General features: G+C 48.3%; 1 protein-coding gene and 1 long non-coding RNA gene across 3 annotated transcripts in view; one reads left to right on the forward strand and one right to left on the reverse strand.

Annotated features, from left to right (window-relative positions):
* Positions 1 to 27,758, forward strand: part of EXD3 (exonuclease 3'-5' domain containing 3) — a 584,821-nt gene that overhangs the window by 548,541 nt on the left and 8,522 nt on the right. Inside the window, exon 22 of one of the 2 annotated variants that reach the window (XM_074974170.1) lies at positions 25,321 to 25,403. The exons of the other annotated variant lie outside the window; for it this stretch is intronic. Within the exon in view, the coding sequence (XP_074830271.1) occupies positions 25,321 to 25,388 (68 nt within the window). The 3' untranslated portion in view covers positions 25,389 to 25,403. Of the gene's footprint in view, positions 1 to 25,320; positions 25,404 to 27,758 lie in introns of those variants that run through there. 2 annotated transcript variants of the gene reach the window in all.
* LOC142000091 (uncharacterized) lies at positions 9,895 to 26,823 on the reverse strand. The gene is made up of 4 exons (XR_012642156.1): positions 26,604 to 26,823; positions 16,252 to 16,363; positions 12,912 to 13,043; positions 9,895 to 12,081 (listed from the first exon to the last, which is right to left on the reverse strand). It is a non-coding gene; the product is annotated as an uncharacterized LOC142000091 (long non-coding RNA).

Consider the following 27,758-nt stretch of genomic DNA (forward strand, 5'->3'; position numbering starts at 1 on the left):
ATGCTACTTCTTATGTTGTCTGAGTACCGGTTTCCCCCTTGTGTATTCCCTGCATAGCCTTATGAGTTTGATAGGGACAAGGTGTTTGGCGCTCCAGCTAGCTTCCGTTTACAAATGAATTTTTAAACACTATTCCTCACTAGCCAGGAATGTGCTTCCCTCCCCTCTCCCCCCACCTCAGCCCCCATCCCCTTCCGAGCCAACTTCCTTCCTGGTGTAATCTGGAGCGGAAACCATGCTGCATATTTGACTGGCTCAGTGAGCAAGCAGCTTAGCTGTCCATGCCGTGACTTTGTGGCTTGAATTGGAGCCGGGCTGGGGGAGGTCAGACCCATACTGGGGGACACCTCTGTGAAGCAAAGGCTTTGGCTAAGCCCTGTCCTCCGGCGCTATCTCTGGGCTCAGAGCGCTGAGCAGAGGCAACACGTAAAGCTACAGATTTTTGCTTCCTTTACTTGGCTCATGGCTGGGTGAGTTCAAGAACTAGGTGCAGTGATCGAGTCCTCAGATGGCCTTGGCAGCCTTTTAAATGAAGGCTAACAGCAGCGCTGGGAAGAGACTCCGTCTAGGTACCCAGTGGGGCTACAGCAGAGGTCGTGGCAATGCACGCTGCCCCGCATTGTGCTGACGTGCTGACCTTGTTGGGTGGGGCGTTCTCCTTGGTTTGGCTGCCAGCTGGGGGGGCAGTTAGTGGCTGGTTGTGGGGGGTATTTTCGTGTGCAAAGTGGATACTTGCCCCCTGGGACTTAGGTTGAACCCAAGGCAACACTTCTCATAGGCCACCTACAGGCGCAAACAGCTTTTGGTCTATTCAACATCTTCACTCAGCCATGAGTATGCCCCTGCTTCAGAGCTTCCCTTTGGGGTGTCTCTGAAGGAGGGTTATAGTTACACCCCAGAGGACAGGAGAGAGCCTCAAATCAAGGCACTGACTTAGGCAATGAAATATATACATCACAAGCCTTGCCTGGACTTCATGCAGACCAGTGCAGACTAAACTCCCCAAGTCCTGTCCCAACATGCCCTGGGCTCATGGCAAAGCCTGGAATGGAGATTTCACAGGACAGAGTCCTGGTTAGGAATCAAACATTCCACTCTGGCTGAATATTCCCTGTATAAAATGAACAATGTCTGGGGCTTGGCTGGCTCAAGAGACCACTCAGAATGCCCTGAAATCAGCCCCGGTGGTAGTGACAAAAAGTTGTTACCATTTGATATCTATATAATAGCATCCCATGTATCAGGCAGCAGCCAGGGCGGGGATCCACTGAACATGGCATCCCATGATCAGAGAGCTGACAGGGGATCCACTGAATATAGCATCCCAGGGATCAGAGAGCTGCTGGAGGGTCCACTGGACTCAGATCCTAGCCAAGGAATGAGGGGGGAGATTTCTCCATATGTAAATGTATTAAAACCATGAAGCCCAGGGCCTAGAACAGTGGTTCTCAACCCACAGCCCGTGGGCCACTTGCGGCCCAAACAGCACATAGCTGCGGCCCATGTGACATCAGGGCCATGCAGGTAGTATAGATATTGTGTGGATGTGGCCTGCCTAAAATACAGAGAGCTGCATATGCAGCCCACAATGGTAAATAGTTTGAGAACCACTGGCCTAGAAGCATTTTCCTGCTGTCAGATTGCAGGTTGCCATTATCAACTGTTAGCATTAGGGACTGAGTATTAAACGAGCCATAAAATTATTTTCAAGCTAAAATATGGCATAAACTCCAGAGCAAATAAAACCACATAAACCAGAAACCATTTCTCTTACATTTATACTGGTGCCAATAGTCCCTGTTTACCATTTTTGACAAATGTCTGTTCTTGGTTAAGCCAAATCCACTCTGATGCTGTTTGACTGGGCCGGCTTGTCATATGGCCTAGTGACTGTTGCCATGGGGAGGAAATGGAAATACCTGATGTATTAAACTTGAAAGCATGGTGTTCCTCTCCATGGCTGTGAAACACTGTTTGCAAACACTCTGGGAGGCTAGTCTAATCTAAGGCCGCACTAGGGCAATTGGATCTGCACTGCTGCTCTCAGGGCCTGTGCAGACACCTGCCTGGGGTCCATGGATCCCCGGGTAGGCCTAAGTGCCCCCTGGCTTGGATCCCATTGCAGGATCAGCACCTATGACCCTGCCTAACTTTATGCACTGTGACTAATCCCACTGATGTCAGCGGAAGAGTGAATGTAAGAATGTGCATGAGTCTTTCCAGGATCAGGGCCTGTGTTTGACCAGGCTCTCTATGGATTCCAGGGTAACCTGGAATATGCAATTTGTAGTTTCCCATGCAACTTTCAAAGGCTGAAGTGTCATTCAGAGAGCACATGTGACCAAAGCTGCCCCACTCCTTCATCTCCCACTTTTGTGTGTGTGAAGGGGTTAGCAGCAGGAGTGGCAGCCTTTGCTGTGTATCACCTAGGCCTCTCCTGCACTTCTTCAAGGGCCCTGGCTTTGTAATTCCACTCACTTCTGGCTGCCTGATTTCTCCAAGCACTTGCCAACTTGAGGCTGGAGCTAGTAAGGCGCTGAATATCTCAGCTGCCCAAAAATCAGTGGGACTTACACACATGCAGAAGTTCTGAGCTGAACTGGGGCCTGGTTCTAAGCAGGGTTTAGAACTGGCACTCCCTGGTCCCTGGTCCCTTCCAACCCTGATATTCTAATGGGAGAGAGGGAGGGATAGCTCAGTGGCTTGAGCATTGGCCTGCTAAACCTAGCGTTGAGAGCTCAATCCTTTGAGGGGGCCATTTAGGGATCTGGGGCATAAATTGGGGATTGGTCCTGCTTTGAGCAGGGGATTGGACTAGATGACCTCCTGAGGTCCCTTCCAACCCTGAAATTCTATGACTCAGACAGGACTGATCCTGAAAACTCTTCCTCGTGTGAACAGCCTTTACTCCGTGAGTAGCCCTATTTGTTCCAATGGGCCATTGTAGGTAAAGATTAGCTCGGACCTTTGAGTGGTGAATGATTTCCCTTCATTGTCTATACTCTCTGAACTCTTCCTTTGGCATGTGTTTGGTAGGGCTGCTCCAGCTAGAATGGGATTTTGTGCAGCAGCAGCTCCGATGCCCAGAACCGCACGGTGCATCCTCTGGCAGTCTATGAGATGACTGGTTTGTACACTGGTGAGGGCACATTGGGTGCTGTGTAAACGTGATGCACGGATTGGATGGGAGGCCACTACCCTGCACGGTATTCACCACCTTCAGGTTCCATTGAAACCAGGGGGCATTAGGGGTACTCAGCAGTTTGCAAGGTAAACCCCTAAATTTCTACATCCATAGCCAGCATGTCTCTTCCCATGCACTCCATCTCCAGCCCTCGTTATTTATATTCTAGGAATGCAAACTGCGAGAGCGACCTGGGAATCCGGATCTGTTTCCTGCAGCTAACAATGATCATTTTTTGCATTTTTTTTAAATCACAAGAAAAAAACCCAGCAGCGAAGAAAAATGCCCAAGAGCTCAGCCCAGGGCATCCAAGATGGGCCCCTGCCCTGAGCCAGGGCATCAGTCAATATCCCGTCCCCCTCCGAAATACATCTTCAGTCATAAATTCGGATTGACGTTCATGCTGCTGCTCTAAGGAGTGACTGGCGGCGAAGGCGAACGCCTAAGGCCCGTCCTGCCCAGTGCCTGTCTGCCGCAGTTCCTGCACTAGGCCCAGTGCTTCCTCTCCGCTCGCCCTGAGCCTGTTTGTTGTTTGATCGCTATCCACTCTCCCTCTCTTTCTCCTCTGGCGCTGGGAAGAAACGCTCTGCTCTTTCCCACGCTCCCTCTGACACATTTCAATGAATTAACTGGGGGCCACGCCCCCATCCTGATTGCCTCTGGCCCCGCCCCCTGAGTTCCTCGGCTCCCTTTAAGGAGGCCTGGGCGGGTTGCTGGGCTCTCTTGTGCCTCCTTCCCCAAAGGGCACTGCCTGGCTGCTGCTCTTTGCAAACAGAAATCCAGCGCGCCCAATCCACGGCGCTGAGTGTTGTAAAGCACATTTAAGCCCAAGGATTCAACACGTTCTCAGTCAATGCGGCTGGGATTAAGAAGAAGCCAGGGGAACATCAGCCCCTGATCTCTGGCGCTAAATTTTCCTAAGCAGGGGAAATATTTTCTTCCTCTCTCTCTCCCGCTCTCTGTTTTTCTCTGTTGTTTTGCATGGTCATTTGCTAACCGTGTTACAGTGCACTGTTCTCCCCCCTCCCCCACTCCCATGTCTGCAGCATCCAGACCTTTGTGTGACATCCCCCACCCCCCTATTCCTAGAACAGAACAGATAAATCACTGGGTGCGACTACTGGTTTTGCAAGGAAAACCCAAGAGTTGGGGGAGGTGGAATATCTGTTGGGCTTTCGAAAGTTACTGCCACCAGGTTGGCTACAATCCCAGCTCTCAACACCCTGAAACTCTAACTGGTGTCAGAAAGCCGACCTGGGTTTGGGAGAGACACAGAAACACATCACATGGTTTGTCTTTCATTCAAAAATTGAAACTTCAAATACTGTTGTGTGTTAAATTGGAGTTTTTTCTGGCCTTTCCCCAGCATGGATTCCTGCCCCTCTGCCAGGAATTAACATTTGTTCTGTGCTTTTCCTGTCTGATGAGTTATTTTGCTCACCAGCTTGCTTGCAGTGGCAATACTCCTGCAGTCAGGGCCCAATCCAGCAGGGTGCTAAGCATCCCCAGCTCCCATTGTTTGCAATGGAAATTTGAGCATGTTCAGCACCTCACAGGTTGGGCCCATGATAGGTGTCCAACTTTCTTGTAGCAAAATTGGCTGATCTGGAATATTTAGATAGGGCAGAACAATAACAAAATGAGGTGACGTGAGTAGCTGATTGACACAGGCCCTAGGAAGGAGCTTACTTTGGGCTCGATTCTGCCACCTTTGGGCCAGACTCAGACACCCTTACTTGAGTAATAGTTTACTCCACGAGCAGCCCCTTTGGCTTCCAGGGAACTGTTTGAGCAGTCGGGTGCTATTCAGCCAGAGAAAAGGTGGCAGAATTGGCCCCTTTAGGAGCCGAGGGTCTCCTTTTGCCAAGGAATTCACAGCTTGCCTGGTTAAACTCCAGCTCACTGCAGCTGAAGCAGGAAGATGACAGGGATTTACTAACGCTAGGTTCGTGGAATTATCAGTGCCACTTTTCCCACACCGGATATCACAGAGCGGCCTTGGTCTGCTCACACTGCGTCTGTCAAACGTCAGATACACACAACAAAAGCCATTTCCCCCTTTTTCCAGCTTTTGCTTGCTACCTCCTGAAAGGAAGGAGACAAGTTTCTCCTGAGTAAAACCGTTGTGGGCAATTCTCTGTTTCCAGGGGTTTCCCTTTAGCCGTGGATCTGTGCTGAATGCGATAACTCCTGACGTCCATCTGTGGGAAGCAGGAACGCACTAAGAGCCACTGACAGTGCTCCAGTCTGCTCATCCCAAACACCCTGTCTCGCTTAGCTGTCGTTGCAGGCTGGCTTTCTGCTTGGCCTTCCTTATTGCATGGACTCCTGTGGTATAAAGACTTAGCCCAAACACTTCAGTTTGGTTTGTTGCATAGCTTGGTTAGGAAGCCTTTCAACACAGCTCTAAGCCAGGGATAGGCTGGAGACATTGTGAGTCAGAGACATCCTCCCCCCAAAGCCGCAGTTCCCTCCCTGCAGCCCCCTTGTTCCAGGGACAGGGGAGGAGGAGAGGGAGGGGAGATAACATTTGCGCCTGGCTTAGACCATCAGCAAATGGCAGCAGCCACCCCAGGCCAGCTCAGCTGGCCGAGAGGCTGCTCCACTCCCCACCACGCTGTTCACTCGCACCCACACTTCCTTTGGTGCACCCAGTCCAAAGGGCCAGGTGTCCACACCAGGGTGTGTTAGGAGTTCTTAGTCCCCATTGTTCCTGGGCAGAGACATGGAGTCCAGGTCCCAGTCTAGCCCTAACCATCAAGGCTCTTTCCAATGGTGGAGGGAGCCTGAGTGGGCCAAAGTGAGCTCATTCCTTCCCCCTGTTGTGCATGCTCGGGGGTGTGGGGTTAATTCAGTTCCAGATTTGCACGTAGTCAATTCTTTGCCTGTGACATTAAGTCCTGTGCTGTACAACTCCGCAGTAAAGGCTCCTGTGCAGAGGAAATGGTGGAAAGGGAACAATTAAAAATACTTTTTACATTTGCTAAGCAAAACGGGCTTGTGTGTGCATGCAAAGGAACACGGGAGCGTGTGACGACACAGGCCGGCAACGCTGCACATCCCACATATTCTGTGCTATAGAAAAAGAGCATTCGCTAAGGCACACACTGGCACTGACGGTTGTATTCACACCTTTGCCAACATGATGGTGAGTCAGTCACACCTTTGAGGGTCTTAACCAATTTCAGTTAAATCGAAATAAAAAACTCTGAGAGAGTCCACACTCAGATGGGCACTGAAATAACAGATCTGAAATTCACCCCATTTTGTTATTCAGTGCCAGTCTGTGTGCAGACAACCCCTAAGATTTATATTTGTATTACACACACAAAACTGTGTTCAAAGAACATTATTAAGATAACAAAGTCAAGCACTCAAAAATGAGGTAATGCCAGAATTAAGGTTGCCTCTGCTGCCTTCATTTGCTCCCCTTGTGTGTATGCATTAGGAGACAGTCTTTAATTACATGATCACATGCTGTTCTTTCCCGTAGGACCCTGCCTCATTCAGTGCACAGGATGGATGGTGCTCACTTAATGAGCAACTATTTGGTATTTTGTTTTATCCTCAGTCTTCAATGGATGGCCTCATGCACTCATTTACTATTCAAACCATCCTCTCCAGACAGAATTATTTATTTCCTCATGGGCTTTTCTCTGGTGCTCACCATGATAGCATTGAATGAATGCACAAACATGAATGCACTTATTTTCACAATGCCCTTGTGAAATGAGTGGGTATTATCCCCATTTCACAACTGGGGAGCTGAGAGAACAGAGAGATTAAGGTAAAAATGTACCCTCTGGTTTTGGGTGCTCAATTTGAGACATCTAGGACCTGTTTTTTTGAGTCCTTAGCATTCTGCAGCACGTCCTAGGTTCAAAGCCCAGCTCCCAGTGCTCAGCATTTCTGCAATAAGACCCCAGGGTCTCACGCTGGGTCACAGGGTGACCACCTATGACCAATTTGGTTTAAGAGACTTGCCCAACATCACACAGGAATTCTGAGGTAGAGATAGACCCAGATTCTCCAGGGTGGCTATTAACTGCCTGAACCATGGATCCATCCTCTCTCTCCCCACAGCCCCTGCTTCGTTCACGACACCCTTTCTAACTTCTGCACTGCAGCAAACGAAGCACAGAGATCCTGCCTCCGACAGCCTCCCTCAGTACTCGGCCCTGTGCCACCACACAGCCGGTGGGAAAACCAGCCTGGGACGGTGTGAGGAAAGGGCACACGAAAGGGGCCGTGCTTGGGAGGCGGAGCGGAGGGGATGGCCATGGGAGGGAGGGTGGGGAGGAGCAGGGAGGGAGAGGCTGCACTCATGAGGCAGGGCATGGGCAGGGGTGGGAGAAGCTGTGTTTGGGAAGGCGGGAGGAGACAGGAGTGGGAAAGGCTAAATCATAGGCCATATGAAATCAGTGATGGCCAGTAAAACTCAGGGTACGGAACAGCTTGGAGAGGTGCCGTCTGTGTCTCAGTTGATGTAGAATGGTCCTGGAAACCAATTTCTTGGATTGCACCCGACCGACAGCTATCTTCCCACGCCATGGAACTCCTTCGCTGAGTGCAAGCCATATCATGGGCTGAGTAGTCCTCTGGCACGAAAAGGGCTTTCCTTCCTAGTGGAAATCCAGCTCACGGGATCTGGAGCACAGAGAACCATACTGCAAATGTGCCCACTCTGGGTAGCTGGGTCACAGAAAGTTAACTCCAACTGACTCCACCGTGGGAAGAGCGCACTCCGGGTGGCTTGGGGGAAGGGAAAGGCAGTTTGACGTGGGTTGTTGTCTTCGGAGTGGTGATATAGTAGCTCCAAGCATCAGTCTGCTGTTTAGGTCCCGGTATATTTAGTTCAGGAGATTTCATTTGGGGTTTGACTTGGTTTTTACTGTACCTCTCCTAATCACAGAATCCCAGCCCAGCAATGCCAGGCAGGAAGAATATTCTCTGGAAGCAACCTGCAGGCAGCTCGGCTATTCTCACTGCCGTTAGCATGAGCAGTGCTGTCTCCGTGGTGATGCCAGAATAGAGGAGTTTAGCGCTATGCTGATACTAAGCTGTCTTTACCAGTAAGATTTGATCATGTGATCCTTTATTTGGATGGGTGTATTTTTATGCTGCCTTTTTCAGTGGACATAATTGCCATGAAAATGTCACACCCAACATTTCTAATGTGGTGGCCAGCTTTACATTTCCCACCCAGGTTTCACCATTTGCTCCAGACCTGGGCCAAATGGAAGACATTACACTGCCAGATCCACCACCAAGACTGGCTTTCCCAGTGGCCATATGGAGAGACACAAGGTGGTGTCAGAGGTGAATGATGCTGGGAATTAGAGGAGTTTGGGATCATTTGTTTTTGGAATGAGCTGGTAAGAATAGGGATAGCCTTTGTAAATCAGAGATAAAGCCCCAGAATGAAATGCCGAAACACCCGTTATTCAAACATAGTTTTGTTACCCAATATGGTGTAATATTTTGGTACATTTTCCCCAGGCTTTCCGTCCACATTCAGTTTCCATTCTTGCATGTTGTTCCCAGAAACATTTATAGTCAGCAATTCCTGCACTTTTGTCTTCAGCAATTCAGTCATTTGCTTTGAAAGAGATTTGATCCTAGATAAAGCACATTGTGTCTGAATTGTATTGAGTGAGGCCGCTCTGGGCAGGATGGTGGTCTGGGTCAGCCACCATGTTCACTGGGGAAGACAAGCAGCCTCTAAAGTGAGTTTAGACCATCTCTACACAATATAAATCACACTTGCAGCTTTCAGATGGGCACAGAACACTTTGGTACATGAACAGTTAAACAGCAATTAACATTCCTGAAGGGTAGGCAAGATTCCACTGGGCTCAAGTACCCTAGGTTTCTGATCATGCTGTTTGCCTGTAAACCTTTATCATTTGTTCAAAACAGTGGGCACGGTAATCCAAAGCACCCAGTTATGTAGTCTTGCTGTCCCTGGAGCCCAAGCAGAGGGCACATATACAATAAAGGACATCATTCACCCAGAAATATTCCACAGTTCATGCAGGTTTCTCTCTTGATTAATGATCACTCATCTGTGCAGCCAGGAAATGGTCCCTAGTTCACCAGGTGCTGTAAGTAAAAGGCTGTGTCTGCCCCCAAGCATTGTTCCTAGAACCTACCACCATGGCACTGCCATTAATGGTAAGAGCTCTGGAATAGACCATGCACATGTGTCTAGCCATGTTCATGGCAAATTAAATCAACACTGTGGTGAAAAAAAATCTTGTTCTTTACACTAACCAGCTCCGCAGCCGTTGCTACCAACCAAAGAGCTGGTCTGGGGGCAGCAAAAAGCTCAGTGTAGACAAGTACACCTAAGTCCTAAGCACACCCCAGTTTTCCAGGTTCCTGCCCACGTGGGAGCACTTCCCTCTCCACTATATGCTCTCACAGGACTAGAATCTGCCTCCCGTCAGCCCTAATGAGCCAGAAAGTCAGCAACCACTGTGCCATGTACTATGTTCCCTTGCAAGCACAGACAGATTCAAGGTCCACTACCCTCCCCAGGGGCCCTTTACAGTTAGAGATCTAGACGGAGCTCCCAAGGAACTCAGGGACAGGGAAATATGAATTTATATGTGTTATGTTCATTGCACACACATGGAAAAAGTAGATGAAAACATAAAATACTCTTTCTGGAAGTTACAACATAACACGACTTTATTTCTTAGAATCCAGAATTCTAACACACAAGAAACAAAAACAGAGAGAAACAAAGCAGGTTGCACCCCAAAGCAGAGAAACACAACTCACCCCACTCTAGAGGCCAACTCTTTGCAGCTGTAATCACTTGCTTCTTCCCTGCAGACTCCCCTAGCCTACCAGCAGAACCAGGAAACCCTTATAACTTAAAGTGATAGCTTGTAATTTTAACACAGCTTTCAGTGCGCCAAAATACACATTATCAAAGTTGGATCCCAAGTTATTTAGTCACTTGTCAATTATTTCAGGTACATTCAGGGAGAACTCAGCTGCTGTTCTGCAAAACATTCTGGGTATGTCAAGGCACCTATCTATTTGTATTTATTTAAATATATTACCTGTTCTTTTCTTCCAGTGTGGGTATGAGGCTAGAATAAACCAAGCTCTGTGGCATCATCTACCTGTAAACCCAAGGGGGTTTCCACAGACTCTCTCTCCCATTCTGTGCTGTGCAAGCCTTACTGAAGGGGATGGTTTGCCCAAGCACAACTGGGATACTGGTGGGGGCTAGGCTGGGCTGCCACATGGAGGCACTAGACCTCTAGATGCCCTGGGACCCACGGGATTTCCCCATGGATCTTTTGCATATCGACAACCACTGCCTGCTCCATGGGGTCAGCTCCCCCTTCCCCCATGGGATGATTCCAAAGAAACTTGGCAAGGTGAAGCTCCCAGAATTCCCTGGCTCCCCTGACAGATGTTTTCATGGAAAGCTCTCATTGGCCTTAAGTGCATTATACTCATAACCACAGGGAGGCAGAGGTAGGAGCCTCTAGATTGTCGGCCAATAACATTAGGAAGGGCCAGGCCCACAAAGGCAACAAGGAGAAAACATGCCTTTGTTGGAACCTTCAGGACATACAAGTGGCCAGATTGGGTCAGATCAGTGGTCCATCTAGCCCAGTATCCTGTCTTCCGACAGTGGCCAATGCCAGATGCTTCAGAGGGAGTGAAGAGAACAGGCAATCATTGAGTGATTCATTCCCACTCGTCCAGTCCAAGCTTCTGGCAGTCAGAGGCTAGGGAAACCCAGAGCATGGGGTTGGGTCTTTGACCATCTTGGCTAATAGCCATTGCTGGACCTATCCTCCATTAACTTATTTAATTCTTTTTTGAACCCTATTATATTTTGGCCTTCACAACATCCCCTGACAAGTTCCACAGGTTAACTGCGGATTGCGTGAAGATATACTTCCTTTAGTTTGTTTTAAACCTGCTGCCTGTTAATTTCATTAGCTGACCCCTGGTCCGAGTGTTATGAGAAGGGGTAAATAACTTCTTCTTTGAGTAGTGTCCCTATGGGTGCTCCACTGTAGGTACGTCTGTGTCCCTGCGCTGCTGATCGGAGAACTTCAGTAACGGTGTCAGTTCGCTGTCTCTCTTCCTGCTACGCTATCCTCAGCGGCTTCTCAACTGCCCTGACTGGAAATGGAGCCTTAGCTGTCCGTTAGCAGATCATTAACTCTCCTTTTCAGTTGTTAATCTTTAGCTTTTAGAAACCTTTAGCTTTCTTTTGGCTTTTATATGGCTGTGCCTAAAAAAAATAGAAAAAAACCCAAAACTAACAAAAAGAAGAAAGAAAAGACTTTGTTCTTGTGTTGACACCGGAGCGGGGACAAAGCAGGTGGACAAAAAATATTACGTCCTCACAAAGGAATCAGAATTCCCATTCACCCACCCACCACTCAATTCCATTGTGGTAGATGTTGGGAACTTCATGGCCGACAGCACCATTCTACGACAACACCCTATGACAGAGATTGTGGAAACACCTTGCTCTCTTTGGTAGGAAGGCGTACTCCTTGGCCACCTTGCAATTTCAGAATGCCAACTACCAGGCACTCATGACAAAGTATGACACAAATTACAATAAATTACACAACTTTCTTTGATAAGCTGCCGGAGCGCTCCCGGTATTCCTTCAAGGCCATCCTCCAGGAGGGGCAACCGATTGCAAACACATCGTTGCAATCGGCCCTCGACACTCCATGGCAGTGGTGATGAGACGGGCATCATGGCTCCACCTCTCGGGATTCCCAAAGGAGGTGCAGACCACGGTGGAGGATCCCCCCCTTTGGAGGGGTGAAGCTCTTCGCTGAGAAGACCGATGCCTCTCTCCACTCCTTGAAGGATCCCAGGGCCACTCTCGGGTCACTGGGAATCTACACACCAGGACAAAAGAGATGTTTTAGCCCTCAATACCAGCAGAGGCCTTATTCATCCCAATTCCTGTCACAATGGAACCATGAGCCCCAGGGAAAAAGGGAAAGTTCTCAAAGCGAATGTCTTTGGGCTCCCAGACCTCAACCCAACCACCTGCCCCTAAACACCACTTTTGACAGGCAGGTCGAGGCACCGCGAAACCACTCCCCACTACTATCTGTGACCATGCACCCATTTAGCCACCATTTGGCAGCGTTCTGCAGTGCCTGGGAGTGCCTAACCTTGGACAGATGCGTCCTAGACATCATCAGATCAGGATATTCTATCCACTTCACCTTCCTACCCCTCCACAACACCCTTCCCCGTCCTTCTTCAGGGACCCTTCTCACGACAGTCTACTATGCAGGAGACAGATCGCCTCCTGCAGTTAGGAGCCATAGAACCAATACCTCAACATCTACAAGGCAAAGGGTTCTACTCTCGCTATTTCCTAATACACAAAAAGAAGGGATGTTAGAGACCCATCCTGGACCTCAGAGTTCTCAACAAGTTCATCAAAGCTCAGAAGTTCACGATGGTCAGATTATTGACAATCATTCTGTCACTGGAACAGGGAGACAGGTTTTCGGCCCTTGACCCACAAGACACCTACTTTCATATTTCAATACTACTGGGTCACAGATGTTTCCTCAGGTTCACTCTGGGAAACGACCATTCCCAATACAGGGTCCTCCCCTTCGGACTTTCATCATCCCCGAAAGTATTTTCCAAAGTTCTCTCAGTGGTAGTCACCCATCTAAAATCCCATGGGATAATGATCTACCCTTACCTGGACGATTATCTCCTCAGAGCCCAGTCACTTCTGGAGGCTTGTCGAGCCACTGAGGACATGATACGCTTGTTCACAGAGCTGGGCTTACAGACCAATTCCCAGAAGTCAATCCTCACACCAGTGCAACACCTGGAATTCATAGGGGCTGACCTAAGACGTACGACAGGCCAAAGCCTTCCTAACTCAGGACAGGTTTCTATCCCTGGTATCACTTATAGAAAGGGCTCAATGCAGCCCTTGAGTGCCAGCTACAATCTGCCTCTAGCTCCTGGGGCATATGGCAACCGGCACGGCGGTGATTTCATACGCCAGACTTTACCTGCAATGCCTACAGCTGTGGTTCAGCTTCGTTCACAGACTGAACAGGGACCGTCTGGCCAAACCCCTGTCACTGCCCACCCGGATCAGGAACTCCTTGGACTGGTGGAAGAACACAGCCAATGTAGGCAAAGGGATCTCCTTTTTTCATAGAATCATAGAATATCAGGGTTGGAAGGGACCCCAGAAGGTCATCTAGTCCAACCCCCTGCTCGAAGCAGAACCAATTCCCAGTTAAATCATCCCAGCCAGGGCTTTGTCAAGCCTGACCTTAAAAACCTCTAAGGAAGGAGATTCTACCACCTCCCTAGGTAACACATTCCAGTGTTTCACCACCCTCTTAGTGAAAAAGTTTTTCCTAATATCCAATCTAAACCTCCCCCATTGCAACTTGAGACCATTACTCCTCGTTCTGTCATCTGCTACCATTGAGAACAGTCTAGAGCCATCCTCTTTGGAACCCCCTTTCAGGTAGTTGAAAGCAGCTATCAAATCCCCCCTCATTCTTCTCTTCTGCAGACTAAACAATCCCAGCTCCCTCAGCCTCTCCTCAGAAGTCATGTGCTCTAGACCCCTAATCATTTTTGTTGCCCTTCGCTGGACTCTCTCCAATTTATCCACATCCTTCTTGTAGTGTGGGGCCCAAAACTGGACACAGTACTCCAGATGAGGCCTCACCAGTGTCGAATAGAGGGGAACGATCACGTCCCTCGATCTGCTCGCTATGCCCCTACTTATACATCCCAAAATGCCATTGGCCTTCTTGGCAACAAGGGCACACTGCTGACTCATATCCAGCTTCTCGTCCACTGTCACCCCTTGGTCTTTTTCCGCAGAACTGCTGCCTAGCCATTCGGTCCCTAGTCTGTAGCGGTGCATTGGATTCTTCCATCCTAAGTGTAGGACCCTGCACTTATCCTTATTGAACCTCATCAGATTTCTTTTGGCCCAATCCTCCAATTTGTCTAGGTCCTTCTGTATCCTATCCCTCCCCTCCAGCGTATCTACCACTCCTCCCAGTTTAGTATCATCCACAAATTTGCTGAGAGTGCAATCCACACCATCCTCCAGATCATTTATGAAGATATTGAACAAAACCGGCCCCAGGACCGACCCCTGGGGCACTCCACTTGACACCGGCTGCCAACTAGACATGGAGCCATTGATCACTACCCGTTGAGCCCGACAATCTAGCCAGCTTTCTACCCACCTTATAGTGCATTCATCCAGCCCATACTTCCTTAACTTGCTGACAAGAATACTGTGGGAGACCGTGTCAAAAGCTTTGCTAAAGTCAAGAAACAATACATCCACTGCTTTCCCTTCATCCACAGAACCAGTAATCTCATCATAAAAGGCGATTAGATTAGTCAGGCATGACCTTCCCTTGGTGAATCCATGCTGACTGTTCCCGATCACTTTCCTCTCATGTAAGTGCTTCAGGATTGATTCTTTGAGGACCTGCTCCATGATTTTTCCAGGGACTGAGGTGAGGCTGACTGGCCTGTAGTTCCCAGGATCCTCCTTCTTCCCTTTTTTAAAGATTGGCACTACATTAGCCTTTTTCCAGTCATCCGGGACTTCCCCCGTTCACCACGAGTTTTCAAAGATAATGGCCAAGGGCTCTGCAATCACAGCCGCCAATTCCTTCAGCACTCTCGGATGCAACTCGTCCGGCCCCATGGACTTGTGCACGTCCAGCTTTTCTAAATAGTCCCTAACCACCTCTATCTCCACAGAGGGCTGGCCATCTCTTCCCCATTTTGTGATGCCCAGCGCAGCAGTCTGGGAGCTGACCTTGTTAGTGAAAACAGAGGCAAAAAAAGCATTGAGTACATTAGCTTTTTCCACATCCTCTGTCACTAGGTTGCCTCCCTCATTCAGTAAGGGGCCCACACTTTCCTTGGCTTTCTTCTTGTTGCCAACATACCTGAAGAAACCCTTTTTGTTACTCTTGACATCTCTTGCTAGCTGCAGCTCCAGGTGCGATTTGGCCCTCCTGATATCTTTCCTACATGCCCGAGCAATATTTTTATACTCTTCCCTGGTCATATGTCCAACCTTCCACTTCTTGTAAGCTTCTTTTTTATGTTTAAGATCCGCTAGGATTTCACCATTAAGCCAAGCTGGTCGCCTGCCATGTTTACTATTCTTTCGACTCATCGGGATGGTTTGTCCCTGTAACCTCAACAGGGATTCCTTGAAATACAGCCAGCTCTCCTGGACTCCCTTCCCCTTCATGTTAGTCCCCCAGGGGATCCTGGCCATCTGTTCCCTGAGGGAGTCGAAGTCTGCTTTCCTGAAGTCCAGGGTCCGTATCCTGCTGCTTACCTTTCTTCCCTGCGTCAGGATCCTGAACTCAACCAACTCATGGTCACTGCCTCCCAGATTCCCATCCACTTTTGCTTCCCCCACTAATTCTACCCGGTTTGTGAGCAGCAGGTCAAGAAAAGCGCCCCCCCCTAGTTGGCTCCCCTAGCACTTGCGCCAGGAAATTGTCCCCTACGCTTTCCAAAAACTTCCTGGATTGTCTATGCACCGCTGTATTGCTCTCCCAGCAGATATCAGGCACCACCCTTGTTGCTCCTTACCACCAATGCATCCCTCCTAGGACGGGGCACGCATTTGAATGCCTCCCAGCGCAAGGCAAATGGAGATATCCCTGTATATCAATCGCCTCGCGTTGAGAGCAGGCAGGAACACCTGTGCCCATTTTCTTCCACTGATAACAGGGTCACAAATAAAGATCCTAACTGACAACATAGCCTGCATATACTATTTCAATCACCACGGAGGAGCCAGATTGCCCTCTCTTTGCATGGAGGCAATGAAACTGGAGCTGTGCATCTCTCACAACATCTCCTTGTACGTGGCTTACCTCCTGGGCATGCACAACAAGATAGTGAACAAACTTGGTCACACATTCCTGCATGACCACCAGTGGGAGATGCACTCGTCAGTACTTCACAACTTATTCACATGGTGGGGAACACCATCCACAAACCTGTTCACCACTTACCAGAACAAGAAGTGTCTATCATACTGTTCCAGGGTGGGGAGTGGACAGCACTCTCTGGGACAAGGACTGTCTTTATGCCTTCCGTCCGTTTCCTCTTCTGCTGAAGGTCCTGCTGAAGATAAAGAGGGACGGAGCTCACATAATTCTGATTGCTCCTATGTGTCCGAGACAGACCTGGTACCCTTGCCAGATGCAGCTTGTGATGTGCCCACTGATCTCCCTTCTGGCCACTCTGCACCTTCTCTCTCAGGACAAAGGGCGCACCATAAATCACAGCATGGGGCTCCTTCGCCTCAAGGCGTGGCTGCTATGTGGTTCCAGCACCTAGACAGCTCATGCTCAGAGGAAGTGCAAGAGGTTCTACTGCACAGCAGGAAGTCCGCCATACGGCACACTTACCTGCAGAAATGGCCCAGGTTCTAGATTTGGTGCACGTCCCAACAGATCTCGCTGGTGTCAGCAACTCTTCCACATATTCTGGAATATGTTCTGACCCTTAGAAAATTGGGGTTATTCCTGTGCTCGCTCAGGGTCCACCTAGCAGCTATGACAGCATTTCACCAAACCTTAGAAGGGTACTCAGCAATGTTCCCTCTAATATTTTACATCCATGTGCAGAATTTTGTTATATGCACCAATATGGAGGTGATGTGTGGTGGGGGTGGGGGCCAAGGGATTCAGAGTGTGGAAGGGGGTTCAGGGCTGGGGCAGATGATTGGGGTGCAGGGGTGAGGGCTCTAGCTGGGCATGAGGACTCTGAGGTGAGGCCAGGGATAAGGAGTCTGGGGTGAAGGCTGCCCCGGGGCTGGGGCCAGACGACTCCCCTGAGCCCTCTCCCCAGTGGCAGGAGCTCTGGGGCCGGGGGAGAGGCCCATGGCAGCCCTGCATGCCCCAGCTTGCTCCCCTCTCCAGTCCCTGCCCACCCCTACCTCTCCAGGCCCCTGTGACTGCATGACTCCGTGGCCCTTTATAGCCTGCTGTGCAACCATGCAGCTTAGAGGGAACTTAGGTGCTCGGCTCTATCACACCCAACCACTAAGAGGGAATAACAAACCTATTCCCTCAACCTCGACTTCCTTCTCCCTCGTGGGACCTAATCGTAGTGTTGAAAGGGCTGACTAGGCCCCCCTTCGAACCTATGGCCACCTCTTTGCTAGCACACCTATTGGTGAAAACGGTCTTTCTGTTTGCAATTACCGCAGCGAGAAGAATAGGGGAAATAGCAACTCCGATGGCGCATCCCCCATATACAGTATTCTTCCCGGACAGGGTTACACTTAGGCTGCATCACAGGTTCACCCCTAAAGTGATCTCCTTGTTTCACATCAATCAACCTATTTACCTTCTTGCCTTCTACCCCACGCCTCACACCTGGAACACATGAGTTATGAGGAGAGGCTGAGGGAACTGGGGATGTTTAGTCTACGGAAGAGAAGAATGAGGGGGGATTTGATAGCTGCTTTCAACTACCTGAAACGGGGTTCCAAAGAGGATGGATCTAGACTGTTCTCAGTGGTAGCAGATGACAGGACAAGGAGTAATGGTCTTAAGTTGCAGTGGGGGAGATTTAGGTTGGATATTAGGAAAAACTTTTTCACTAGGAGGGTGGTGAATCACTGGAATGCGTTACCTGGGAAGGTGGTGGAATCTCCTTCCTTAGATGTTTTTAAGGTCAGGCTTGACAAAGCCCTGGCTGGGATGATTTAATTGGGGATTGGTCCTGCTTTGAGCAGGGGGTTGGACTAGATGACCTCCTGAGGTCCCTTCCAACCCTGATATTCTATGATTCTATGATTCTCACCGAGACAATAGGGAGGCCATACTACACACCTTACATGTTAGGAGAGCCCTTGTATTCCACCTCCACAGGACAAGGGCCTTCAGGAAGTCCTGTAGACTATTTCTCTCTATGGTGGAAAGATCTAAGGGCTCAGCGATATCAGCTCAAAGACTCTCCAAGTGGGTCTTGAATTGCATCAGGCAGCTACCAAATTCATAATGTGATGCTTCTGGGGTCACTGACCACGAGGTCGAGCTCCTCATCTGTCACCTTCCTCAAGGACGTCCCCATCTCAGAGATCTGCAGAGTGGCAAGGTGGGTGTCAGCCCACACCTCTGCGGAACATTATGTGATCGCTGGGGACTCTGCCTCCGATACCATCTTTGGCTCCACAGTCCTGTCATCTGTGACTGACCCGACTCTGAAGTCCCAGCCTTCCAAGGGGGACACTGCTCTGGAGTCACCTACAGTGGACTCCCATAGGGAGAGTACTCAAAAAAAAGGACGTTTCTCACCTTGTGCAGTCACGATGGCTCTTCAAGATGTGTGTCCCTGACAATGTGGGTGCTCCATGACCTGCCCTCCTCTCCTCTACTTCAGAGTTCTCACTATGACTCTGGGTAGAGAAGGACCCGAGGATGGTTAGCGCCCGCATGCTTGCTAACCTCATGGCACAGCACGAGGAGAGATGGCGCATTTGTGGGCCAAATGGACACTGCTACCAAAGTTGTCCAATCAGCAGTGCAAGGACACAGACACACCTACACTACAGCACCAACAGGACACAAATCTCGAAGAACCATCGTTACTGCACAAGGTGAGTAACTTCCTATTCCTTATTCACTTTCTCCACATTAGTCATGTTTTTACAGACCTCTCTCATATCCCGTTAGTCATTTCTTAGATGAACACTCCCAGTCTTTTTAATCTCTCCTTGTACAGAAGTTGTTCTGTATCCCTCATAATTTTTGTTGCCCTTCTCTGTACTTTTCCCCAATTCTAATATATATTTTTGGGATGGGGTGACTGGAACTGCACACAGTTGTGGGTGGGTGTGCCATGGATTTTTAGAGTGGCATTATGATATTTTCTGTCTTATTATTAAGGTTAAGATTTTGTCATGGGTATTTTTAGTACATAAGAAGAACATAAGAACAGCCCTACTGGGTCAGACTAAAGATCCAGCTAACCCAGTATCCTGTCTTCTGACAGTGGCCAATGCCAAATGCCTCAGAGGGAATGAACAGAACAGGTCATCACCAAGTGATCCATCCCCTGTTGCCCATTCCCAGCTTCTGGCAAACAGAGGCTAGGGACACCATTCCTGCCCATCCTGGCTAATAGCCATTGATGGACCTATCCTCCATGAACTCACCTAGTTCTTTTTTGAACTGTTATAGTCATGGCCTTCACAACATCCTCTGGCAAGGAGTTCCACAGGTTGACTGTGCGTTGTGTGAAAAAATACTTCCTTTTGTTTGTTTTAAACCTGCTGTCTATTAATTTCATTTGGTGACCCCTAGTTCTTGTGTTATGAGAAGGAGTAAATAACACTTCCTTATTTACTTTCTCCACACAAGTCATGATTTTATAGACCTCACTCATATCCTCCCTTATTCGTCTCTTTTCCAAACACAAAAGTCCAAGTCTTATTAATCTCTCTTCATATGGCAGCCATTCCATACCCCTAATCATTTTTGTTGCCCTTTTCTGAATCTTTTCCAACTCCAATATGTCTTTTTTGAGATGGGGTGACCACATCTGCACGCAGTATTCAAGATGTGGGCATACCACGGATTTCTATAGAGGCAATATGATATTTTCTGTCTTATTATCTATCCCTTTCTTAATGATTCCCAACATTCTGTTTGCTTTTTTGACTGCTGCTGCACATTGAGTGGATGTTTTCAGAGAACTATCCACAATGACTCCATGATCTTTCTTAAGTGGTAACAGCTAATTTAGACCCCATCATTGTATATGTATAGTTAGGATTGTGTTTCCAATGTGCATTACTTTGCATTTATCAACATTAAATTTCATCTGCCATTTTGTTTGCCCAGTCACCCGGTTTTGTGAGATCCTTCTTTACTCTTCGCATTCTGCCTGGGATTTAGCTATCTTGAGTAGCTTTGTATGATCTGCAAAGTTTGCCACCTCACTGTTTACCCCTTTTTCCACGTCATTTATGAATATGTTGAATAGGACTGGGCCCAGTACAAACCCCTGGGGACACCACTATTTACCTCTCTTCATTCTGAAAACTGACCATTTATTGCTACCCTTTGTTTCCTGTCTTTTAACCAGTTATGATACATGAAAGAACCTTCCCTCTTATCCCATGACTGCTTACGTTGCTTAAGAGCCTTTGGTGAGGGACCTTGTCAAAGGCTCTCTGAAAGTTCAGGTACACTACGTCGATTGAATCACCCGTGTCCACATGCTTGCTGCCCCCATCAAAGAATTCTAATATATTGGTGAGGCATGATTTCCCTTTATAAAAGATGTGTTGACTCTTCCCCAACAAATCGTGTTCATCTATGTGTCTGATAATTCTGTTCTTTCCTAGGGTTTCAACCAATTTGCCCAGTACTGAAGTCAGGCTTTCTGCCCTTTAACTGCTGGGATCACCTCTGGAGCCTTTTTAAAAAATGGGCCTTTCATTAGCTACCCTCCAGTCATCTGGTGCAGAGGGTTATTTAAATGATAGATTACATAGCACAGTTAGCCATTCTGCAATTTCATATTTGAGTTCTTTCAGAACTCGTGGGTGAATACCAGCTGGTCCTGGTGACATTACGGTTTCATTTATCAATTTGTTTCCAAAATCGCCTCTCTTGACACCTCTATCTGGGACAGTTCCTCAGATCTGTCACCAAAAAAGAATGGCTCAGGTGTGGGAATCTCTCTCATGTCCTCTGCAGCGAAGACAGATGCAAATAATTCATTTAGCTTCTCCACGAATGGCCTAGTGTTTCTTGGGTGCTCCTTTAACACCTGAATCATCCAGTATGATTGTGTACCAGACTTCCTGCTTCTGATGTACCTTAAAAAAAAAACCTGCTGTTAGCTTTTGTGTATGTTGTCTATTCTTTTTTGGTCTGCCTAATTATACTTCCCTTTTCCAGGGAAGCAAAATCCTATAAATATTGCATTACATCAATGAAAATTAGGGCTGTCAAGCGATGAAAAAAATTAATCGGGATTAATCGCATTGTTAAACAATAATAGAATACCATTTATTTAAATATTTTGGATGTTTTCTACATTTTCAAATATATTGATTTCAATTACAACACAGAATACAAAGTGTACAGTGCTCACTTTATATTTATTTTTATTACAAGTATTTGCACTGTAAAAAAACAAAAGAAATAGTATTTTTCAATTCACCTAATATAAGTACTGTTGTGCAATCTGTTTATCATGAATTTGAACTTACAAATGTAGAATTATGTACAAAAAACTGCATTCAAAAATAAAACAATGTAAAATTTTAGAGCCTACAAGTCCACTCAGTCCTACTTCTTGTTCAGCCAATTGTTCAGACAAACAAGTTTGTTTACATTTGCAGGAGATAATGCTGCCCACTTCTTGTTCACAATGGCACCTGAAAGTGAGAACAAGTGTTCTCATGGCACTGTTGTAGCCGGCGTCGCAAGATATTTACATGCCAGATGCGCTAAAGATTCATATGTGCCTTCCTGCGTCAACCACCATTCCAGGGGACATGCGTCCTTGCTAATGACGGGTTCTGCTCGATAACAATCCAAAGCGGTGCGGACTGATGCATGTTCATTTTCATTATCTGAGTCAGATGCCACCAGCAGACGTTGATTTTCTTTTTTGGTGATTCAGGTTCTGTAGTTTCCGCATCGGAGTGTTGCTCTTTTAAGACTTCTGAAAGCATGCTCCACACCTCGTCCCTCTCAGATTTTGGAAGGCACTTCAGATTCTTAAACCTTGGGTTGAATATAGCTATCTTTAGAAATCTCACATTGGGTATCTTCTTTGTGTTTTGTCAAATCTGCAGTGAAAGTGTTCTTAAAATGAACAACGTGGACTGGGTCATCATCCAAGACTGCTATAACATGAAATATATGGCAGAATGCGAGTAAAACAGAGCAGGGGACATGAAATTCTCCTCCAAGGAGTTCAGTCACTAATGTAATTAACTCATTGTCACACATTTAATTAATGCATTATTTTTTTAACGAGCGTCATCAGCAGGGAAGCCTGTCCTCTGGAATGGCGGCCGAAGCATGAAGGGACACACATGTCTAGCATCTCTCATAGGCGTCAACTTTTCCCAGCACTGGTGGGTGCTCAACCTCCCCCCCGCCCCTGGCCCCGCCCCCACCCCTGCCCCACCCCCATTCCAATCCTTTCCTCAAAGTCCCTGTCCCAACTCCGCCCCCTCCCTTCACCTACTGGACCCCCTTCCCCAAATCCCCGCCCCGGCCCCGCCTCTTCCCCGAGCGCTGGGAGCTAGGGGGAGAAGTGGAGCCGCAGCGCGCTCAGGGGAGGAGGCGGAGCAGAGGTGGAGGTGAGCTGGGGTGGGGGGGCAGGGCGGGGAGCTGCTGGTGGGTGCAGAGCACCCACCAATTTGTCCCCGCGGGTGCTCCAGCCCCGGAGGACCCATGGAGTCAGCGCCTATAGCATATCTGGCATGCAAATACCTTGCAATGCTGGCTTCAGAAGTGCCATGCAAATGCCCATTCTTACTTTCTGGTGACACTGGAAATAAGAAGAGGGCAGCATTATCTCCTGTAAATGTAAACAAACGTGTTAGTCTTAGTGATTGGTTGAACAAGAAGTAGGACTGAGTGGACGAGGCTTTCTTCCGGCAACTAACGGAAGTTACTAGATCGCAGGCCCTGGTTCTCATGGGAGACTTCAATCACCCTGATATCTGCTGGGAGAGCAATACAGCCGTGCACAGACAATCCAGGAAGTTTTTGGAAAGTGTAGGGGACAATTTCCTGGCGCAAGTGCCGGAGGAACCAACTGGGGCAGAGCTCTTCTTGACCTGCTGCTCACAAACTGGGAAGAATTAGTAGGGGAAGCTAAAGTGGATGGGAACCTGGGAGGCAGTGACCATGAGATGGTCGAGTTCAGGATCCTGACACAGGGAAGAAAGGAGAGCAGCAGAATATGGACCCTGGACTTCAGAAAAGCAGACTTTGACTCCCTCAGGGAACTGATGGGCAGGATCCCCTGGGGGAATAACATGAGGGGGAAAGGAGTCCAGGAGAGCTGGCTGTATTTTACAAACCATCCTGATGTGTAGAAAGAATAGTAAATATGGCAGGCGACCAGCTTGGCTTAACAGTGAAATCCTTGCTAATCTTAAACACAAAAAAGAAGCTTACAAGAAGTGGAAGATTGGACAAATGACCAGGGAAGAGTATAAAAATATTGCTCAGGCATGCAGGAGTGAAATCAGGAAGGCCAAATCACACTTGGAGTTGCAGCTAGCAAGAGATGTTAAGAGTAACAAGAAGGGTTTCTTCAACAAGAAGAAAGTCAAGGAAAGTGTGGGCCCCTTACTGAATGAGGGAGGCAACCTAGTGACAGAGGATGTGGAAAAAGCTAATGTACTCAATGCTTTTTTTGCCTCTGTCTTCACAAACAAGGTCAGCTCCCAGACTTCTGCACTGAGCAGCACAGCATGGGGAGGAGGTGACCAGCCCTCTGTGGAGAAAGAAGTGGTTTGGGACTATTTAAAAAAGCTGGACGAGCACAAGTCCATGGGGCCGGATGCGCTGCATCTGAGAGTGCTAAAGGAGTTGGCGGATTGATTGCAGAGCCATTGGCCATTATCTTTGAAAATTCATGGCCATCGAAGGAGGCCCCACACTACAAGAAGGATGTGGAAAAATTGGAAAGAGTCCAGCGGAGGGCAACAAAAATGATTAGGGGGCTGGAACACATGACTTCTGAGGGGAGGCTGAGGGAACTGGGATTGTTTAGTCTGCGGAAGAGAAGAATGAGGGGGGATTTAATAGTTGCTTTCAACTACCTGAAAGGGGGGTTCCAGAGAGGATGGATCTAGACTGTTCTCAGTGGTAGCAGATGACAGAACGAGGAGTAATGGTCTCAAGTTGCAGTGGGGGAGGTTTCGGTTGGATATTAGGAAAAACTTTTTCACTAGGAGGGTGGTGAAACACTGGAATGCGTTACCCAGGGAGGTGGTGGAATCTCCTTCCTTAGAAGTTTTTAAGGTCAGGCTTGACAAAGCCCTGGCTGTGATGATTTAGTTGGGGATTGGTCCTGCTTTGAGCAGGGGGTTGGACTAGATGACTCCTGAGGTCCCTTCCAACCCTGATATTCTATGGTTCTATTACTTGCAGGCTCTGAAGTTTGAGATTGTTTTGTTTTTGAGTGCAGGTATGTAACAAAAAAAAAAATCTACATTTGTAAATTGCACTTTCACGACAAAGAGATTGCACTACAGTACTAGTATGAGGTGAATTGAAAAATATTATTTCTTTTGTTTATCATTTTTACAGTGAAAATATTTGTAATAAAAATATACACTTTGATTTCAGTTACAACACGGAATACAATGTATATGAAAATGTAGAAAAACATCCAAAATAATTAATAAATTTCAATTGGTATTCTATTGTTTAACAGTGCGATTAAAACTGTGATTAATTTTTTTAATTTTGATTAATTTTTTTGAGTTAATCACGTGATTAATTGAGAGCCCTAATGAAAATCCTCTTTCGCAACATTTCAGCCATTGAAAGCTCCATCTAAAATGCCCTCAACTGTTTCACTTGAGCTCCAAATACAGCTCCAAAGCAGGCCTGGCCTGTACTTCCCTCATTGCATTTGCTGTTAGCTATGTCTGTAGTGTAACGTTGCTGAGAAACGCTATCTGATCTTCAGGTTTTTGTTTGCTAAATATTATATTAACTAGCATTAGCCCAGGCTGCTAGTCCATGTTATCCACCTGGCTATAAAGCACTGACGGATGCATGGCCAATAGTCTGTATGTATATATCTTTTCTCCAGGTCTTGGCTTTACCGATGCTGTTATTTGGAGGAGGGGTCTGCAGGAGGAGTCATGCTTGCAGTCTGCTCAGATATTTATGCAATCATAAATTTTCTTCCCCTTTCACTGACTGCAGCCCCACACTGGAAGTTGAGAGAATCCCCTCACAAATCTGAATGCCAGCAGGACTGTTTCAAAGGGGACACAAGTTGTAACATGCCATACAATGCAAGGATGTGTATCTTGTTCTGTAAACTATCAAGAATTATTTCTTTTTAATTTCCAGCAACCACAGGACAAGCCATAAACTATAAAAAACCAAGAGGAAACCTGACGGCTGGAACTTGCTGCTGAAAAAATGTATTAGAAAAGGTGCAGTCATTAATTTAAAAATATGGGGCTAGATTTTGCTCTCAGTTACACAGAGAGTTCAACGCAGTGTGCTTCCAAATTTTGACCCTGGAATTTGGGCGCTTGGCGCTTCCCAGGATCAGGCACTTTCTTCAGTCACACAGCCGCCTAACCGAGTGCAGAACCTGAGCCATGTCTGAGACAAAGATACATCTCAGAATTGCCATTACATGATATAAGGAGAAGTGATACCTTTTATTTGTAGAGAAGGAGGGAGGCTTTTTAAAGCACTAAACATCCTGGTAGCTAGCTAGCACTGTCACAAGGAAGGAGGCTATGGCTTTCTCACATTTCTACTAGCCTGGTGAGGTCCTCAAACTAGTTGCAAAATCTCCTGTTTCTCCACCCCCAGCATCTCTTCAGCACCCATATTCTTAAAGCATTTTTGCTTTTATTAATACGATCAGAGATCTCACACTGATTTGGGAGTGCTCCAAAGAAACCAGAGTAATCACAGGATTCTACTGGATCTTGTGCAACAGCCTATCCTGGCTTTTCTGGGGTTTCATTACTTGTCGTCTCCTTAATGACCAGTCTTCAGCCTTCACAGATTGTTGGTTTTGGAGGATTGGGAAATAATATATTCGTAGTAAATTGGCAGCAATTCCTTAGCTGTACTAAAGTCCGCCATCTGAATCCGACTGGTAGTCAAGGCAGCCTCCCTTTTCGGAAGATTAATTATAACATGAGCTGATCTGGAGATTATGACAGGCAAGAGCAACAAATGGCAACTCCCCAAAGACAAAATACAAGTAAAAGTCTGTGGTTAAAAGGAACCCATTTCCTGCAGTGATCAACAGAGGGGTGAAAAGAAGAGATTGCCTTATTTTCTAAATAAATGCCCCTTACCCATTTTGGAAAGTTAAAAACTGCCGACCTGTTTATCATTGGTCTTGTGTGTCACTTACAAATCTGCTCCATAGTTATGCAGCACAAGGTGCGGGGCGTGGGTGGGGAGAAATATTACAAGTCCCCTGGATGTTTTACAAAGGGAGAAAAGCCGGAGGGTCCTAGTCCGAGTTTTTGCCTCTTCACACTGTAAATAACTGACCCCGGGTCACGCTGCTTATCCCTTTCACCCTTTGCAGGCTGTTTCCTTGCGAAGCACAGAAATTCAGAGCCCTCTGGTTTCCATTTTTGTCCACTAGCGACCCCTACCTTTAGAGAGCGCAATAATCCTACGTGGTTTGAATTCTTTCCACATTTATTTCGGATCAAGCTGTATTGAGTATTTTCAAATCCATAGGCCACGGATCCTTTGCATGAGGGGCAGGAGAAGGAAAGCACGACCTGTAGATCGGAAGGGAAAATAGGGTCGCCCTCTGCACGTGGTGGCCTTTGGAGCTCAACACGCTTTACATGCCCCTGTCACAAAAATAAAATCTACAGAAACTAGGAATTTCAAGTGCTGTATTTCTGCCCCAAACAGCATCTCCGACTGCTCCGAACTGGTCACTGCAATGCGTGGAGAAGAGCACTGCGCAATGCAGACACCCCCACGCCTGCCCTCCCCCCCCTCAGCTCCCCACAGGGTCCTAGTCACGGGGGGCGGGTTTTTTTCTTAAATTAAACGTATCAACATTCCATCGATCACCGCCCCTCCCCCCAGCGTGGTCTGGGGGGGGGGAGCTCCGCCCTCTGCAATGTATCAATGTCCCATCCCCTACCCCCCGCCTTCCCCGTTGGGTGAAATCCAATCACCGTCCTTCCTCCCCGCCCCCGTGGATACGGCGAAGCGTCACAGACTTGCTATTGTTATGCAAATAAAAGCTGCCTAAAAGGAGCTGCCCGGGGTATCCTGCCCTCTAAAGACGCCCAGGGAAGTGGCTGCGGGGGGATTCGCCTGGGGGAGCGCTCAGGAGAAGGGGGGGATCCGCTGCCCGACGAGAGCCCCTCTCCGGGATAAGCACAGCAGCTGCCCCATCTCCCCCTGGCCGCGGGCTCAACAACAGAGACTCCAAGCGCCGCCCCCCCCGCCACGCTCCGCCGCTGCGAGGGACCGAGCAAAGCTCCCGCTCCGGCCGCCGGGCTCCACCTGGATGCGCCGCCGGGGCGGATAGCCGCGGCGGCGGCAGCAGCGGGGCGCTCGCCGGCCGCCCGCCTCGCGCACCCCGGGAGCCGCACGGAAGTCGCTGGGCCGGGCGCGGGGGGCCGCGCAGCCGCACGGCGGGGAAGCGTGGTGCCCAGGGGGCCCCTTAGCCGGGCCCGATCCGATCCGCCAGCCCCCGGGCTGCCCCGCGCCCCGGCCCCCCGCCGCCGCCGCCGCCGCCGCGCTCGGACCTTCGCGGGCTTCCATGAGCATCCGCGCCCGGG

Source organism: Natator depressus, chromosome 16, assembly GCF_965152275.1.
Source record: "Natator depressus isolate rNatDep1 chromosome 16, rNatDep2.hap1, whole genome shotgun sequence".
In the NCBI taxonomy this organism is placed as follows: Eukaryota; Metazoa; Chordata; order Testudines; family Cheloniidae; genus Natator; species Natator depressus.